Source organism: Arvicanthis niloticus, chromosome 6 (genome assembly GCF_011762505.2).
Source record: "Arvicanthis niloticus isolate mArvNil1 chromosome 6, mArvNil1.pat.X, whole genome shotgun sequence".
NCBI lineage: Eukaryota > Metazoa > Chordata > Mammalia > Rodentia > Muridae > Arvicanthis > Arvicanthis niloticus.
This window is the reverse complement of record NC_047663.1, coordinates 44,732,693-44,750,802: the sequence shown is the minus strand read 5'-3', so window position 1 is coordinate 44,750,802 and position 18,110 is coordinate 44,732,693. Positions and strand designations below refer to the sequence as shown.

Below are 18,110 nucleotides of genomic sequence, written 5' to 3'. Positions count from 1 at the left end.
GATTAATTGAGCTAAATCCTCCGGGAAGCAGAGACAATTAATAAAAACAGGCAAAGCAAAAAGACTGAAGTATTTAACTTCAAGTTCAAAAGCCGAAGTGCTTCCTTAGACTGCCAGCGAACCAATGCCAGCAGTGTCTCTTAACTGCGTTCCTTTCCCATCCATTGTGTTGGCTTTACTTCTCTATTTCCGTTGCTAGACACCCCTAAGTCATTTTAAAACGTAGTCCGTTAGCGTCTCTGCCTGACCCAGCGAGCTGAAGGTCAGCCCAGGACCGCACACCTGGAAGGAGATGTGCGTGTAATTCCAGCTAGGTCTTTACACAGGCAGGGGAACTCTGTGGTGATAGTCGGGGTCTTAATGCATCCCTGGTGATTTGAATGTCATCCCAAAGGCACCGTTGGATACCTCCCAGGCCTATTAGGAACGAGGACGGCATCCCGTTTTGAGTTATTCCAGCGGAGTAGAGGTTTGTTCCGGGATGAATCCTGAGTCGTTGCCGCACACAGCTCCTCCACTCCCACTGTGGGCATGACTGCTGTGCAGTAGCACAGGCTCTGGACTTTTTACAACGTAGCCATAAATCAAACGTGAGAGTTTCCGTCCGTGTAATTTATCCTTACAGAAGTTCATGGTTCGGTGAAGCCACCTCCAGACATTTGGTGGCGGTCAAACCTGCTGCTATGCTCCCTTGATGCTAAGACATTCGGAGAACTGTCTCCACGCCTCTTCTCCCTTTGCAAATCACCTATTGGCCAACAAGTCTCAATTTTATATCCCCACCTAGAGCTTTCTTCAAAATCCCCGACTTCTTTTTCTAGCTGCTCACTCAGGTCTCACCTTGGATAGTCAACAGACACCTCGAACTCGGCTTGCCAAAGTGTGAACTCTTTTTTTAAAAAAATATTTATTTATTTATTTATTTATTTATTTTATGTATATGAGCACACTGTAGCTGTCTTCAGACAGACCAGAAGAGAGCATCAAACGGATGGTTGTGAGCCACCACATGGTTGCTGGGAATTGAACTCAGGACCTTTGGAAGAACAGTCAGTACTCCTAACCGCTGAGCGGTCTCTCCAGCCCCAAAGTATGGACTATTTAAAAAATATTTATCTTGTGTGTGTGTGTGTGTGTGTGTGTGTGTGTGTGTGTGTGAGAGAGAGAGAGAGAGAGAGAGAGAGAGAGAGAGAGAGAGAGAGAGAGATCAGGAGATGGATCTCTTGGAACAGGAGTTACAGGTGTTTGTGAGCCACTCAGTGGGTGCTGGGAACTGAACTCCAGTCCTCTGCAAGAGCAGCCAGTGCTCTCAGCAAGAGCAGCTGACCCCTTAGTGTGAACTCTTTCTTCATCTTCCCCGACCAGAGCCCCGACCCTACAATGCCCACCAATTTCACTGATGGCTACTCCATTCCTCCAAACCATAGCGTCAACCTTAGCTCTTGTTTTACTCACATTTCACACCCAAACTGTTCTGGTTCTCATGAAAATCTGTACTATATTCGCGCTACAACTACATTTCACCGGCTCTGTTGGCACCACGCCCACCTGAATTCCTCCTGCAGCTCCCCCTGCTGACTGATCTCTGACTATCCCCTCCCCGCCCCTCCTCTTGCCCCTCCCCCACCCATCCCCTACCCTCAAAGCCTTTCTGTACAGAGGGCTTATTTTCTCCTTCCCTCCTCCTGTCCCTCTTTTCTTCTGTCACCAGGGTCTAACTATATAGTCCCAAGTAGCCTGGAACTCACTATGTAGACCAGGCTGGCCTTGAACTCACAGAGATCTGCTTCCCAAGTGCTGGAGTTAAAAGTGGGCCTTACCCTGCCCAGTTCCTTATATTTCATAATTTTACTTTTTAGGTGGAGTCTTGCCATGTAACTTGGGTTGACTTCTGCCTTAGCCTTTGAGTGGTAGGAGTAGGAGCCACTCTCCTGGCCCCCAGAGTGACTCTTTCAAAGCATGAGCCATGCCGTGAAATTCATCTGCTTAACTTTTTCTCATAGTGTGTTATGATGGTGTGAGGCTCTGACTGCCCCACCCGTCACCCCCCACCTCGTCTTCCGTGTGTCTCTCGTTCTCTCGCTCTGCTCCTGACACGGGAGTGGCTGTTTGGCACACTGCGCAGTCCTGCCTTGGAAGGCCTTTGCTTTGGTTCTTCGCTCTGCTTGGAGTACTCTCCACAGAAGGACCCATGTAGCTTAAATTTCACCTTTTGACAAGGCCTCTCTGAACTATCTATTTATATTTGCACTGCTTCACACAAGACTTTAGGTGAGATGCACTACATCACCTAAGAGAAAATAAAATTCCACCCCACACTCCTTCCCTGTTTCCACCCAGGCCACTCAATGACCTTACCCTGCTTACTTATTTTATCATGTGTTTTATAAAACAGTTTTATTACTTTTTAATGTGCATTTGGTGTTTGGCCTACACGTGTGTCTGTGTGAGGGAGTCAGATCCAATGGAACTTGAGTTAGACAGTTGTGAGCCACCATGTAGGTGCTGGGAATTGAACCCGGGTCCTCTGGAAGAATAGTCAGTGCTCTTGACCATTGAGCCGTCTCTCTAGATCGTTATCATTATTTTTTTTAATCACAGTATATACTTTTTATGTTTACTGCTCTCTGTCTCTGTGAGTGTGTATGTGTGTGTGTGTTTGGGGGGGGGGAGCATAGTGGTCCGTTACTGGCTACATCCCAGCCCTGTCTTGTTCATTCTCTGTTTTCCTCTGGACTCTAAGGTTTGTGGAGTTTTGTTTTTGTCTTGGATAAGATCTCACTGTAGCTCAGGTGGAGATGATTCTCCTGAGAGCAGGCAAGAGCCACCCATGGACTTGTGAGCTTCTTGAGAGCGGAGATCTTAGCCAGCTTTGTTCTCTGTTGCTCCCCAAAGTCCCAAGACAGAACTTGGCACAGACTCAACATTCTTTTAAAGTGGTTGAATGATGAAGGATGAAGTACTGAAGTTTTAGGAGCCAACAGAGGCGAAGGAACGGCAACGGTAACAAGACAAAAGAGGATCCTTAAGTTGGCATTGGAGGAGGCTTGCATCTGTCAGCATCGGAGGAGGCTTGCATCTGTCAGCATTGGAGGAGGCTTGCATCTGTCAGCATCGGAGGAGGCTTGCATCTGTCAGCATCGGAGGAGGCTTGCATCTGTCAGCATTGGAGGAGGCTTGCATCTGCATATCCCAGGAGCCTCACAGGGTTCAGAAAGGTGTCCAGATGCATTTAGGAAAGAGTTAGAGACCTAGTAATGCTCCTCACACTATAGCACTGAGTGACTTCCTCTCTCATATCTAGAAACATCTCAGGATAAATCTTAGGAGTTTTGGGAGTGGGGCCTTGTCCACGGGGCTAAGAGTGCAGTTCCCCGAAGAAAATGTCAGGGCACTTGGGAGATATTCTAAATATGGAGGCCCTGCAGACTTCCCCATCAGGCTCTAGGATTTGGGAAGAGAGGTTGTTTCCTCTCCAAACAGAGTAATGGAAGAATCCTGTCACACCGGAAGCCAACAGTCCAAGACAAAGAACTTACAGAAGCACAGATGCAGGAAGTCACTTCATTCTTAGACACAAGCAAATCCTCAAACGGAGACACAGGGATTCAAACACCAAAGGAGAAAGAGAGGAGAAACTTGAGGGAGGGGAACTTTAAGATGCAATCACCCGTGCCCTGGGAGACCCAAGATGAACTGTGAACTGGAGGCTGAAAAAGGCAAGTGCTCAGAGGACAGAGATGCAGGGGCTCTCAGAGGGCAAACGCTCGCTCACACCTCCCCACCCCACAGCTTAGCACGTAAGACAGAGAACTTATCAGAAAGTAAAGCAAAGTGGCACAAAGTGTGGGAAATAGGAGAGAAACTAGGACATTTGATTACCTATTTGCAGACACTGGGAATCAAGCCTAGGACTTCATGCAAGCCAGGTCTGCTACTTAGCTGTACTCTACCCACTAAAAATAGGACTTTGGAGATTGTGTCTAGGAGAAGCAATGTCTGAATAAAATATTACAAAGAAGGAACAGGAGAAAGGAAGAGGAAGGTCACCATCAGCCTCCAGGTCACCTGTGCTGGATAAATGCACTAGCCTGCAGCTGGCTGAGCAGAGAAAAGGTTTGGGAAGAAAAAAGCTGCTCCCTTCCAAGCAGACGCAGCTTCAAGTTAAGGCACATAGTTCAGTGAGTGGAATCCAGGTTAGATATGTAACTGCCATTTGCCCCCTCAGTGGGGCATCTTTGTGCAGCATACAACTTGCACAGCTATAATAGCAACCTTGATGCTATGTAGGTATCTAGGAGGTGAGGACCTGGATTTTACAACGGAAAAAACCCATCAAGAACCCAGACCAATGGTGGAAGCCAGCCATGTCAAGGCATATCATCACGAAATCTCATAGCTCTGGAGGAAAGGAAGGACTCTATAGCTCCCCAGGAGAAGCAAAACAAAAGTAACATCTGCAAAATCAGACACAAGGAAGGCTTCCAACATCTCAATAGCAACCTTGGAAGTCAAAAGGCCATAGAGACATTCCCACAAAAGTTAAGCAGAGAGCTGCCGTGGACCTAACAGCTTCATTCCTAAGGTCTGTGCCCAAGAGAACAGAACACACATCTCCATAAACAAACAGACAAACAAACAAAAATCCATCACCACCACCAACAAAACAACTGTAAACAAACTATTCCTGGCAACACAATCCCAAGAGTCAAAACCAAAAATCCCAGAAGCCCATGAACCAATAAGTGGATAAGTGAGCTATAGCGTATCGATGTCTACATAATTCAGGAATAAACAATAACGTTCACTGGAAAGTAGATGAACCCTGCAAACACTAGGATGAGCGAACGAGACGCCACCGATGGCATAATCCCATTTATACCAAAAGTCTGGATGGGTAAATCCAAACAGACAGAAAGCAGATGCGTGGTTGCTGAAGAACAGACTGAGAAAAGAGAGGGAGTGAGCGCTGCTGGGCTGCAGCTTACTTTTGAAAATGTCATAAAATTAGTGCCGATGTATTATTGGTGTATTATCCAATTATTATTCTGAGTAGTTCAGAATGCAGAAATGTATATGCCATGATTTACATTTCTCTTTCTTTCTTTCTTTCTTTCTTTCTTTCTTTCTTTCTTTCTTTCTCTCTCTCTCTCTCTTTCTCTCTCTTTCTTTCTTTCTTTCTTTCTTTCTTTCTTTTTTTGGTTTTTCGAGACAGGGTTTCTCTGTGTAGTACTGGCTGTCCTGGAACTCACTCTGTAGACCAAGTTGGCCTCGAACTCAGAAATCCACCTGCCTCTGCCTCCCAAGTGCTGAGATTAAAGGCGTGCGCCACCAGTGCCCAGCCTCTTGCTTTCTTTAGAGACAGGATTTCACATACTTCAGGCTGGCTTGAACTTGTTATGTACCCAAGGATGACCTCGGCTTAAGACCTCTCTGCCTCTACCTCCCATTGAAGGTCTGGGTCACCAGGCCTCCTTTTCTGTTGGATTGGGGATTGATCCCGCAGTTTTGCATGTGTGACGAGGACTCTAACAAAATGACCTACAACCCAAGCTTGGTACCTCAAAAAAAAAAAAAAAAAAAAAAAAAAAAGACAATAAATGGGTCAATGTGTCTCTGGTTAAAGAGTTCCCCCCAATCTAGTGTCTTATTTTAGAGAGAAAGGAAAAAAAAAAAAAACCCAGAACCTCCCGAGTCTCCAACTCCTAAATGTCTTCAAAATTACCTTCCCCAGCAAAGTCCAAATCAAGTATGAGGGTTAAGTGAAAATATTTTTCAGACATAAAATACCTGGAAAAGCACTCTTTCTCAGAAAACCACTACTGGAGGAGGGCTCAGAGGTCAAGTGCTTGCTTAGTTAAGTGTGGGACTCTTAGTCCTAGACCCAGCACTTAAGAAAAAGAAAAGAAAGGAAAAAAGGAGAAAGACATAGGAGAAAAGAAACTGCTATTGGGTAAGTACAGCCAGTGAGAGACTTTGAAGCACTTAGTCCTGAATGGGACGTTGTCATCCCCTCAAAGCTTAAGGTCTGAATGGAAGAGGAGGCAGACTGTAAGGGCCAGAGGTGGGGGATGACTCCAAGGAACAATGTTTTCCAGACCTGACAAGGCTGCTACACATACGGACTTACTGAGACTGTGACACGTTCAAGCTAGACAAAATCCCAGCACAGAGAAGGTGAAGTGGACACAAAGTCCCATCCCTAACCAAGAAGCTATTTGCAGATGGTACCTGCTGGGAAAGGATACTCAGTTTTCTCAAATGGGGTGTCTTATCAACCACACTCTAGACTCCATGCTCTTCCCAGAAGGTCCAATCCCAGGGAGAACCTGCAGATATCACTGGTGTCATCTCATACTGATCAGGCTTCCTGAATTAGAGCTTCTCTTAAAGCTGCAGGAAGGTCACACAAACTTTGAACTATAATAGATTACCCTGCCACAAGGGTCCTCTCCTGACACAAACAGAAAGATACGCCCAAAGACTGTTTTCCCTTCTGTCAAGCATGGAACTTAGAAGTTCTAGATATAACTTCATCTAAATGAGAGAGGATTGATATAACCCGGGGTGACCTATGAGCTTTGTTGGTTGCTTCAGAGACGGATAACACTAAAGGGTTGCTAGCTTCGAAAGGAAAACCTGCTAATTGTTGATTTCTGGCAGCATCCAGGTTTGTCACCTGCAGTTCTTATTTCTGCCACCTGAGGGCACTATCGGAAAGCAGAACTTAGTATTTTCCATGGTCAAGGCTGCTGAAGGAAAGGCTAGAGTTCAAAGACTGGCCGAGTGGTGGAAATTTACAGTGTTCTGAGCAGAGCGTGCAACAGCAGGTGGCCCTAACAGGCAAATTTGAGGCAGAGTCTAAAGAGATTCCTTTGAGGCATTGTGCCCTGCCACAGGAGCCTTTAGTCTCTCCCTGGGTTGGGGGATGGGCTTATTAAGGGTACACACCTGCAGGGTGTAGAATGGCCTGTCCCTTTTGCTTATTCCTTACGTCAGAGGGACTAGATTGACGATCGGTGGGTGCCTATGTCCTTGTCCAAGAAGGGGAACATCACTCAGGAACACAAGGAATCCTGGCAGTAAGCTCTAGGTGGAGGGGCTGACAAGTTGGTGGGGCCAAAGAGGAACAAGGTCATAGGGAGAACACCAATTAGACAAACTAGTCTGCTGGAGTTCATGGTGGCTGTTAGTTCTCTCTCAAATGAAGAACCAGGGACTGGAGGTGGGTAGGGCCAAGGAGACTGAGCTTAGAGCTAGGCATCCTGGGGACAGATACAGGCTTTTCTGGACTCCAAAGTCCTCAAATATAGAATAAGCATATAAAAGTATATACTGGACAGGTCTAGTCACTTTGAAGACCCAAGGCAGGAGGATCACAAGTTCAAGGCCTGCCTAAGCAATTTAGTGAGACTCTGTCTCAAAATAAAAGGTAAACAGAGCATAGGAGGTCTAGCTTGGTGGTATAGTGCTTGTCTGGTCTCTCTCTCTCTCTCTCTCTCTCTCTCTCTCTCTCACACACACACACACACACACACACACATGCACACACACAGACACATACAGACACACACAGACACACACATATATGCACACACAGAGACATACACACATATGCACATACATGCACACACACAGACACACACACACAGAGAGAGAGATACACACAGATACACAGAGACACATGCACACACATGCATACACATGCACACAGAGAGAGACACACACATGCATACACGCATACACACAGACATACACACATGCATACACGCACACACACACACATACACACACATGCACACACACAGACAGACACACATAGACACACACACACAGACAGACACAGACACACACACAGAGATACACATAGATACACAGAGACACATGCACACACATGCACACACACAGACACACACACATGCATACATGCATACACACAGACATACACACACAGGTGCGCGCACACATACATAAACACACACACACACACACACACACACACACACACACACACACAGTTGTTTTTACTGCCGATGTTACTGATTCCCTTGGACGGAACCTTACAAGTCAGACCTGTTGTGCCTATGAATGCAGAGGTTCCCGTGAACGAGCTGAGTCAGGAGCTGTTGCTCATACAGAATTCCGAGTAGGAATTTTGAGCCAGATTCACATTATTCATGGTGCACGTTCATTCTCTCTGAGCCTCATGTCCTCTTAGTCACCTGGGAGCACCTTACTTTCCTAGCATCTTCTCTATGGCACTACCACACCACACGCTCAGTGCTCTGCCACCCCTGTGTCTGCAGCCTGAGGAGCGAGGCTTCCATTCCTGCCGTTGCTTTTGTCTTTCCCTCATCCCTGGGGTCTCTCAGTTCTGATCTTCTCAACCTAAAATATGTACCACAGAAGCCCAGAAAGCCTCTGACTTGGTGGAGTCTCCAGAGGGAGTAGGGGAGGGAAGGAGGGGGACTGTTTCCAGAGAAGTCAGGATTTGTCCTCAGGATGCTTAGCTCCAGGCTCTGTCTCCCCAACTGTACCCCAGTCTCCAATGCTTCCTTCGGGAGAATTAACAGAGCCATCTCACTGTAAGGACTAGGGGTGGTTTTGTCTGTTTTGTTGTGGAGGCTGAGTCTCACACGCACATGGCTGGCTGGCCACTGGCCCTGGCCCTGCAGACCCTTCTGATCCTGCCTTTCACACCAGGTCAGCAATTAGTTTTTTCCTAAATTGCAAAGTGGAACAAGCATTTTTTACTTAGTTCACTTGCATGCCTGCCCTGAGGCGTCTGGTGGAGGAATCCACACCAGAGCAGGACTTTGCCTGTTGTAAGTGTATTTGCTTTTAGGTGTGGCTGATTCTCTGGGAGGTTCCTTGTTAACTTCCAACCCAAGAGCCTCCTGGCTCTGCACTCTTGCTGACTCTCCTCTGACGGAGGCCACACTACCGGCCTTTATACACTAATGATCTTTTAAAAATTCTTGTTTTTTATTGGAGCTAAAAATAGAAGACTTTCTGTTCAATGTCCAGTTCTCACTGTAGCTCCTATCTGTTTGTCTTGTGATGTCACCCTGGCTGGCCCTGAACTTCTGGACTGAAGCGATCCTCCTGACTCAGCTTCCTTAGTAGTGAGAGCTATTAAAAAGCTCTGAGTGAGTACATACAGTCAGTAAATGAAAACAGGTACACTTGTGGATTCTTACGTGTGGCACGGACACTTTGGGGAACAGAGCACATTGTAGATTGTATCTTTCCTTTTAGAATCTCATGAACATTTTTACTTTCATGTAAACTCACTTCAAGAATCATTTTGTTTTTTACTATAATGGAAATCTTAGTATATATTTAAACTATTAGGTAGAGCCTTACCTTGGATATATCTTGTTATAAGCCCCATATTAACTTCCACATTGCTAGCAGTTGGATCAAGGACACAAATCTCCTCCACTAAGTACTTGTTAATGTGCTGTGAACAAAGAGCAAACGAAAAGCTTTGTGATCACGCAGTAGAAATGCAGTGCCCAGCTCGGCAGCACACACAGCCCCACACAGGCAAATTCTCAACAGGCAAATCTCTGGTGTCAGATGTCAAGATCATGGTTAGCTTTGGGGTATATGGTTTGGGGGATGTAGGGGTCGTGAGAAGGGATGCAAAAGATGGGCTTTTAAGATGTCAGTGTGCGTGCACACTTGGGGGCTCAGGCGTGGGTTATGAGGATGCTCCAGCTAGGTGCAGATTCTTGCATCCGCATACCTGCGAGCTCCACCGTTATAATTTGCACACTAGAAATCACCCCCAAACTCACAAACTTCCATCTTTCCCATTCTTCCAAGTCACGGAAAGATTCTTTCTCTTGCTGAGAGAACAAGATAACTGCTTTCAGGATATTGTGTACAAGTGCCACGTTGGCTTCTATCTCCTGGGAACTGATGTCTTGAAAAACAGAGTCGACGTGATGTTTGTGCTCGTATAGCAACAGTGACACAAAGTCCATGGAGTCCAGGAGGCGGAGGCATTCCTGAAGCTCTTGCAGCATGACTCGGAAGAAAAGAATCCCTGCCCGCTTCACCTCTCCTGCCTTTTCCATCTCTGCAATGACACACATTCTAATCACGAACATTACTCCTACATAGCATTCTGAGGATGTTATAGTAAACCATTTCTTTTTCAGGCAAAAGAAAACCATGTCCCATGATTTTAAGCAATTTTAGTTTCTCTGATCATTAAAAAAAAAAGCAAAATAGAATTATATATGATGTACCATTTTGGGATTAAAAACTGAAACAAACTAATGTATACAATATGTATACATGTATATATTCCAACACACACACACACACACACACACACACACACACACACACACACCCTACATTTGTGGGAACAGAGCCAATCCTACTTCTTTGGTAAGGCATGGGAATTAAATGAATGCACTGCTTAGTCTTGCTGGGCCTGGTAACAAAGGCTGATAATCCCAGCTATGTGGAAGACTGAGGCAGGGGGATTATGAGTTCAAAGTCTTCCATGAATTTTACAGTCATTTCAAGGCCATCTTAGGCAATGTAGTGAGACCCTGTCTCAAAATAAATATTAAAAATAGGGCTGGGGCCATAACTTAGTGGTAGAGGACCTGCTGTAAACGTGCAGACTCATGGCTGTGAACACTCCCAGGACAAATGTCTGCTTCCTCCACTTCCCACCTGTAGTTTCTTTCTCATCTTAAGTGATCGTCCTGCACCAGTCTCTGAAGGAGCTGGTGTCACAGGCTGCTGCCACTCTGCCTGGCCTTCTTTCTTCTTACTACACTCCATAGAACAGCTACAAATCTTTCCACTTGATCTATTTGATTTGATTTGACATAATTAATTCTATTTGGTTCGTTCTAGCCATGGGTTTTCATTACCTTCTTCTAACCCACTCTCTTAGATCACCTTGTGCTATGGGTAGCCTATGGTCCATGGAGTCACTGGGCTTGGCCCAGCCAGTGGCTTGCTGTTCAACCTTGTGGGGAAAATCTACTCTAGCTTAGTGGGTTTTAGCTTGTTAATCTGTAAGATGACATGTTGGATTATTTGTCAAATTGTGGGGGAAAAAAACTAGGTGCAAAGTTCAGCTTTTTCCTATCCGTTGTTTACCAAACCTCACTTTCCGCACCTGTGAAATGGGCTATTGCCATTGCCCTCACGAGAGTATGACAAAGGCAATGAACGTGCATATTTATGTGTTTCACAGCAGAGGGGTTATCTTGCCTCTCACTGGCAGGCCCTAACTGAGGCGATGACATGATTCCTGACCCATTGCTAGGTCATGGGGCAGACACACCCATAGGGCTAAGACTGCAAAAGGGGATTCTCTTCACATGGAAAGATCTACATAGCAAAACAAATTAACTTTGGGAAATATACCCTGCCTCTCAGTGTCTGAGGGTTCCTCCAAGCAAACCAGGAATCCAGACTGTTACTGTAGCCACAATACCTAAAACCATAGTTTTTTCGATTTCTCCAGTGAATTCTCCCAGTATTTCATAGGTGACGTTTTGGATCATCTTCATCATTTTCTGTACATCTTTATACTCCTGATACACCAACATCCTACTCTGGCCAATGTTAACATCAAGGACACCCATCGCCTCTTTGGTTCTCTGGCGAAGTGGAATGGCAATGTGAGTTTCTCCACCGGAAGAAGCCAAAATAACTTCTGAAGTGTCTGTGCATTTAAAGAGGAAGTCCCTGAAACAAAAATGAATAAGCATAGGTCTCTTACAGACCAGCCTGCTCACGGCATTCCAAATCCAAATATACTGAATTACTGTCTTCCGCCCATCTTGCCCTCATGCACCTGTCATGGTCCTTTCATCTCTCTAGAATGCACCAATTTCAAAAGACCGTCCTTTGACTCACCTCAGTTGGATACGTCTCTGGTTGAGCAGCCCTTCAGCAGAGTGCTTTCCCTGATGAGCTCACTAAAGGTAACAGTCCCAGGTTGTTCAGCACCACGAGGCTCTGCCTTGCTGTCTAACATGGCCTAGATACACTTATCTGAAAGGTGGTTTTTAAAGAAATGTGCTGACAGTCTAAAATGTGTTAGGTGAATGCTTGAAGTTTCCCTACAAGCAGAGCCTGAAGCAAGAGTCATTTATGAGGAAGTGCTCCTCAGAAAAGCCTGTGAGGGACTGAGGAAGCAGGATGCTGCCTGCCCAGCCTAGTCCCAAGGAGATCTAGGGTGTCAATTGTACCAAAGAATAAGTCTTATTCCAAGGCAAGGGAGGACGTTTGCATCCCAGCACGTGTCTGTCCTAGGCTGTCAGCTGCTGTAGGTGTGTGGCGGAGGAATGGGGTGGGAGAATTCAGGGTAATTCTTGGGAATCTGCTAAAGAGCTCTAACCACGAAGGGCACTTTCTTAGAGAAACATTCCCTGCAGGAAATATGACCAGAGGCATGGGTGGCCGTCTAGGCAGAGTGGTTACCCACCTGTTCAATGAGAGATTAAAATTTTTTTCTAAAATAGCGCCCCCTACCCTGTTTGTGCTGGTAATGGGAAGAACACATGCAGTCTAACGTTCATAGAACTGTGAGCAAAGCAAGTGTTGTTCGGTAAATTTAAACAATATAAATGAGCTATCAGAAAGAGTGTGTATAGTAATCAGAACCCGTGTCTTCACATCCATGGTCAGTCAGATGAACCAGGTGTGCTTCATACCTGAAGATGCATGAGTTCCTGGAGATAACAGGGGGATCTGTGTGGATTTCTGCTAGACCGAGGTGATCTGTAACCATCATATTGCGCAAAATATAGTCTTCCTGAAAAACAGGAAGACATCTTGTTGGAAAGAAATCACCAGACCTTTTGGGGATGCATAAAAAGAGGAAAATCAGGGAAGTTGAAATGAGTTCATTTCAACTCATGAAATGAAATAAGGACATTGACATTGTATACATTGTGGGCTATTAAAAGAACCATATCGCAAAGGTGAAATTTTTCAAAAGAATTTCAAAAGAATAATACATAGATTTAAAAAAAAATTCTGACAAAGCTACTTGCTTCAGTTTTTTCCTTGTTTGTTTTGTTTTGAGATAGGGTTTCACTATGTACCCCTGGCTGGCCTGGAACTCTCTATGTAGACCAGACTGGCCTCAGACTGATAAAGATCACCCACCTCTGCCTCCTGAATACAAAGTTTAAAAGCGTGTGCCACCATGGCTAGCTAAGCTGTGTGCTTATTGTGGGCCTGCTATGGTGGTACATGCCTGTAAAACCAGCGCTCGGGAGGTGGAGATGGGAGGATCATACATTTAAGGTTAGTCTTGGCTACATAGTGAATTCCAAGCCAGCCTATGTAAAATACCATCTCAATAAACAACAACAAAGAGCATTGGAAAACACTTAGAAAATATTTATAAAAGCCCATGGAAAATAAGTATAATAAGACATACTTTCCAACGAAGTCATTTTTCTCTACTACTTTATTACAACTATTCTTTTTAAAAATAGTACTTTAAAAAAAAGATTTATTTAATTTATGTATGAGTGGTTTATCTGCATGTACACCTGTTGGCTAGAACAGACTCACCTGGTTCCTTGCCAGGTCACCAGATCCCACTATAGATGGTCATGAGCCACTATGTGGGAATTGTACTTGGGACCAGGTGAGATGCAGGGTCCACACCTCAGGACCAGCTCACTCACCTGCCATAAGTGACAAGGGACAAAGGGGGGGGGTGCTTCTCTCCTTTGCCCACATCACATCATGGCAGACAAGAGGGCAGGGCCAGCTCTCCTGAGCTCACATCCTTGGGGCCAGCTCCCCCATGCCCCCACCATCAGGGTCAGCTTTATTGTGCTACACAGGCGAGGGGTAGGGCCACTCAACATTGTGCCTCTGGCAGAACTCCAGACCAAAGACATCTGCATGGCCTTTGGTGGTGACATGGGCCTGGGACATCAACACAGACCCAGGTTGCTGTAGGACCCAGACATGGCCCCTGGCAGCAGCCTGGGTCCAGATGTCCCCATGGCCTAGGTGGCAGTGTAGGCCACTCAGATCAGCACGTCCTGCAGCAGTATGGCCCTTAGCTATCCACATGGTCTCCAGTGGCAGCCCAGACCACGGACATCTTCTTGGCCTTTGGTGATAACTCCAGCCACGGACATCGATATAGACCCACAGCTGCAGCGGACTACAGACCTCCAAAATGGCCCTTGGGGGCAGCCCTTGGATCAGGACCTCATCATGGCCTCCTTATATCTGCCTGTTCATCACTGCCATTGAGTCTCCAGATCCATCTTTCTACTCTCGGCCTTGCTTTCTCTTTCATCTTTCCCATCTTTCCCACCTCCCTGTCACACATTTGTCTATCGCAGTGGCATTGGAGGCAGGGCGCTTGCACATCTTTCTTCTAGCTGCCACTGAGGCCAGTGTGGCTGGGGCTCACACGCTTGTGTTTGCCATAGTCAGTCTGTCCTGGGGCAGGCGCCAGCACTCACTTCCTGATAAGCTTTTCTTCCTGTGGCTTTTAGGATGGGCTCTCCCCAGTTATCCTCCTAGCACACTATGATTAGGAATGATTCATTCCTAATTCATTCTCCTTGCTTTATCTCTATTTCCCTGACTTCTACGACATTTTCAACCTTTACGACACATTTTTGTAACTTCCTATTTGTAAGCTGCAACACACTGATTGTAGGAGGTTACATAAAATTTTCATCATTCAAAGTTTCTGGATGTGCGACGACCAACAATTAATTCAAACTCAAAATGAACTGAGATGTTTCCTGCAGCCCTTGCCTGTGTTGCATCACGTGATACACATGTCATGCCACGAATCACCAAGGAACACTGCTGAAGCACCCCAGCTCAGATTCAGGACTGATGTTTCATGAACTGCAGTGTTTTTTCTATGTGTACAAAATATTCTGCTCTTACAGAAACAATGCTTTAACTGTGGGAAACAAAGACCTGTTTGGTAATTCTTCTCTCATAGACTACATCTGGACCGCAGATTCCCCTCCCTCCTCTCCTCCCAGTTTTTCCTCCCCACCTTCCCAACCCCCTCTTCTTTAGATCCACTTCTCTTAGAAAAGAGAAGACTTCCCAAGGATATCAACCAACCATGGCATATCAAGTTGCAATATATCTAGGCACCTGTCCTCATATTAAGTCTGGAAGAGATAACCCAGTAGGAGAAAAAGAGTCTCAAAAGCAGACAAAAGAGTCAGAGACAGCCCCTGCTCCCACTGTTAGGAGTCCCACAGGAAGACCAAGCTGCACAATCATAACATATATATATGTGTAACATATATATGTGTGTAACATATATATATATGGAGAGAGAGAGAGAGAGAGAGAGAGAGAGAGAGAGAGAGAGAGAGAGAGCTTAGGTCAGACCCATGCAGGTTCCCTGATTATTGGTTCAGTCCCTGAGAGCCCCTATGAGTCTAGGTTATTTGATTCTATGGATTTTCTTGTGGTGTCCTGACTGACTCCTCTGGCTCCTACAATTCTTCCTCCCTTCTTCTGAAGAATTTCCTAAGCTCCACCTAATGTTTGGCTCTGGGTTTTTGCATCTGTATCCATCAATTGCTGGATGATGCCTCTCTGATGACAATTACACTAGGCATCAGTCTATGAGTACAGCAGATTATTATTACCCATCATTTCACTGGTTCCTTCCTCTCTCTCTCTCTCTCTCTCTCTCTCTCTCTCTCTCTCTCTCTCTCTCTCTCTTCACCAGTCATATTTGGTTCTATTCTAGGTCTCTGGGCTATCCAGCCTCTGGTTCCTGGACCAGTAATTGGTTGGCCACTCCCACAAATTCTGTGCCACCTTTACCCCAGAACAACTTATAGACAGGCAGGACAGATTGTAGATGGATGGTTTTGTGGCTGGGTTGGTGTCCCGGTCCCTCCGCTGCAAGTCTTGTCTCTTGTCTGGTTACAGAAGAGGGCTGGTTCAGGCTCTGTGTCCCCCATCACTAGGACTCTTAGAGTCATCCTTATAGATTCCATTTCACTAGGTTTCTAACTCACGCCCCAAAACGACCCCCAATTCTGGTCACCTCTCTCAGCACTCTCTCTTCATCCTCCCCCAACTCAATCCCTCCACTTCCTGGTCCCACCCACCCCTAGTGCTCCTTCCATGTCTATTCTATTTTTCCTTACAAGGGAGATTCATGTCCCCCCCTCCCCCCCAGCCTTCTTTAGTACTTAGCCTTTCTGGGTCTATGGGTTGCGGCATGACTATTCTTTACTTTACAGATAGTATCCATTTATAAGTGGGTACATACCATGTTTGTTTTTTCTGGGTCTGGATTACCTTACTCAGAATGATTTTTTTTTCTAGTTCCATCTATTTTGCCTGAAAATTTCATGATTTTTTAAACAGCTGAGTAATACTTTATTGTGTAAGTGCACCACATTTTCTTAGCTATTCTTTGGTTCAGGGATGTCTAGGTTATTTCCAGTTTCTGGATATTAGAAATAAAGCTGCTATGAACATAGTTGATCTAGAGTTCTTGTGGTGTGATGGAGTGTCCTTTGGGTATATGCCCAGAAGTAGAATAGCTGGGTCATGATGTAGACTGATTCCCAGTTTTCATAGAAACTGCCATATTGATTTCCAAAGTGGTTGTACAAGTTTGCACTCCCACCAGCAGTGGAGGAGTGTTCCCCTTTCTCCACATCCTCACCAGCCTGAGCTGTCACTTGTGTTTTTTATTTTAGCCACTCTGACAGGTGTAAGATGGAATCTCAGAGTCATTTGATTTGCATTTTCTCGATGGCTAAGGATGTTGAACATTTCTTTAAGTGTTTCCTGGCTAATATGAGAATTCTCTATTTAGATCTATACCCCATTTTTAACTGTTTTATTTGACTTGTCGATGTCTAGTTTCTTGAGTTCTTTATACATTTTGGATATCAGACCTCTCTCAGATGTGGAGCTGATAAAAATCTTTTCCCATTCTTTAGGCTGCTGTTTTGTCCTTTTAACAGTGTCCTTTGCCTTACAGAAGCTTTTCAGTTCCAAGAAGTCCCATTTATTAATTGTTGATCTTAGTGCCTGAGCTATTGGTGTTCTGTCCAGGAAGTTGTCTCATGTGCCAATGTGTGTGTCTCAAGGCTGTTCCTCACTTTCTCTCCTATCAAGTTCAGTGTATCTGGTTTTCTGTTGAGGTCTTCGATCCATTTGGGCTTGGATTTTCTGCACAGGTATATGTGCATTCTTCTACATGCAGACATCCAGTTAGACCAGCAGCATTTGTTGAAGATCCTTTCTTTTTTCTATTGTGTATTTCTGGCTTCTTTGTCAAAAATCGGGTGTCTATAGGTGTGTGGATTTACATTCTGGGTTTTTTATTCTATTCCATTGATCAACCTGTCTTTTTCTGTTTTGTTTTGTTTTGTTTTGTTTTGTTTTGTTTTTGAGACAGGGTTTCCAGGGTTTCTCTGTGTAGCCCTAGCTGTCCTGGAACTCACTCTGTAGACCAGGCTGGCCTCGAACTCAGAAATCTGCCTGCCTCTGCCTCCTAAGTGCTGGGATTAAAGGCATGTGCCACTACTGCCTGGCTTCAACCTGTCTTTTTATGTCAATACCATGTCAGATGGAGTGGATTACTAGGTCTGAGGACAATTGAAACCTCCCATTCCTGTTTCTAATCTACCCCAAGGAATGATGCAGAGACAAGAGTGTCTCAACGTCTCCATCAAGCATCAAGAGTTCTCTCTATATGTTTGTCTCCTCTCTAATCCCAAGGCTCATCAGTGTGACCAAGCCACTGAGAGAGGAAAACGGACATCTTTCTTTCCTGTTCTGACCAGGTCTCACTATGTAGCTCAGGCTGACTTTGAACTCATCTTTTTTTTTTATTCGTCTTTGAAGTTCTGGGACTTTGAGCATGAATGACCTTATTTGGTCTTATTTACTTTTAAAGAAGACATCTTTTCATCAAGCCTCATGATGTGGAAAACCCTAACGTTAAAGGTGAATAAAAGGGCTGGAGAGATGGCTCAGCGGTTAAGAGCACTGGCTGCTCTTCCAGAGGTCCTGAGTTCAGTTCCCAGCAACCACATGGTGGCTCACAACCATCTGTAATGGGATCAGATGCCCTCTTTTGG

The 18,110-nt window shown here is 45.3% G+C and overlaps 1 protein-coding gene across 1 annotated transcript in view; it reads right to left on the bottom strand.

The window, feature by feature from the left end:
* The window catches only part of Efcab5 (EF-hand calcium binding domain 5), a 109,125-nt gene that overhangs the window by 4,120 nt on the left and 86,895 nt on the right, over window positions 1-18,110 (bottom strand). The window contains exons 19-22 of the mRNA XM_076936262.1: window positions 12,699-12,799; window positions 11,474-11,727; window positions 9,804-10,087; window positions 9,367-9,463 (exon numbers count right to left, since the gene is read on the bottom strand). Of these exons, the coding sequence (XP_076792377.1) occupies window positions 9,367-9,463; window positions 9,804-10,087; window positions 11,474-11,727; window positions 12,699-12,799 (736 nt within the window). The remainder of the gene's footprint in view (window positions 1-9,366; window positions 9,464-9,803; window positions 10,088-11,473; window positions 11,728-12,698; window positions 12,800-18,110) is intronic.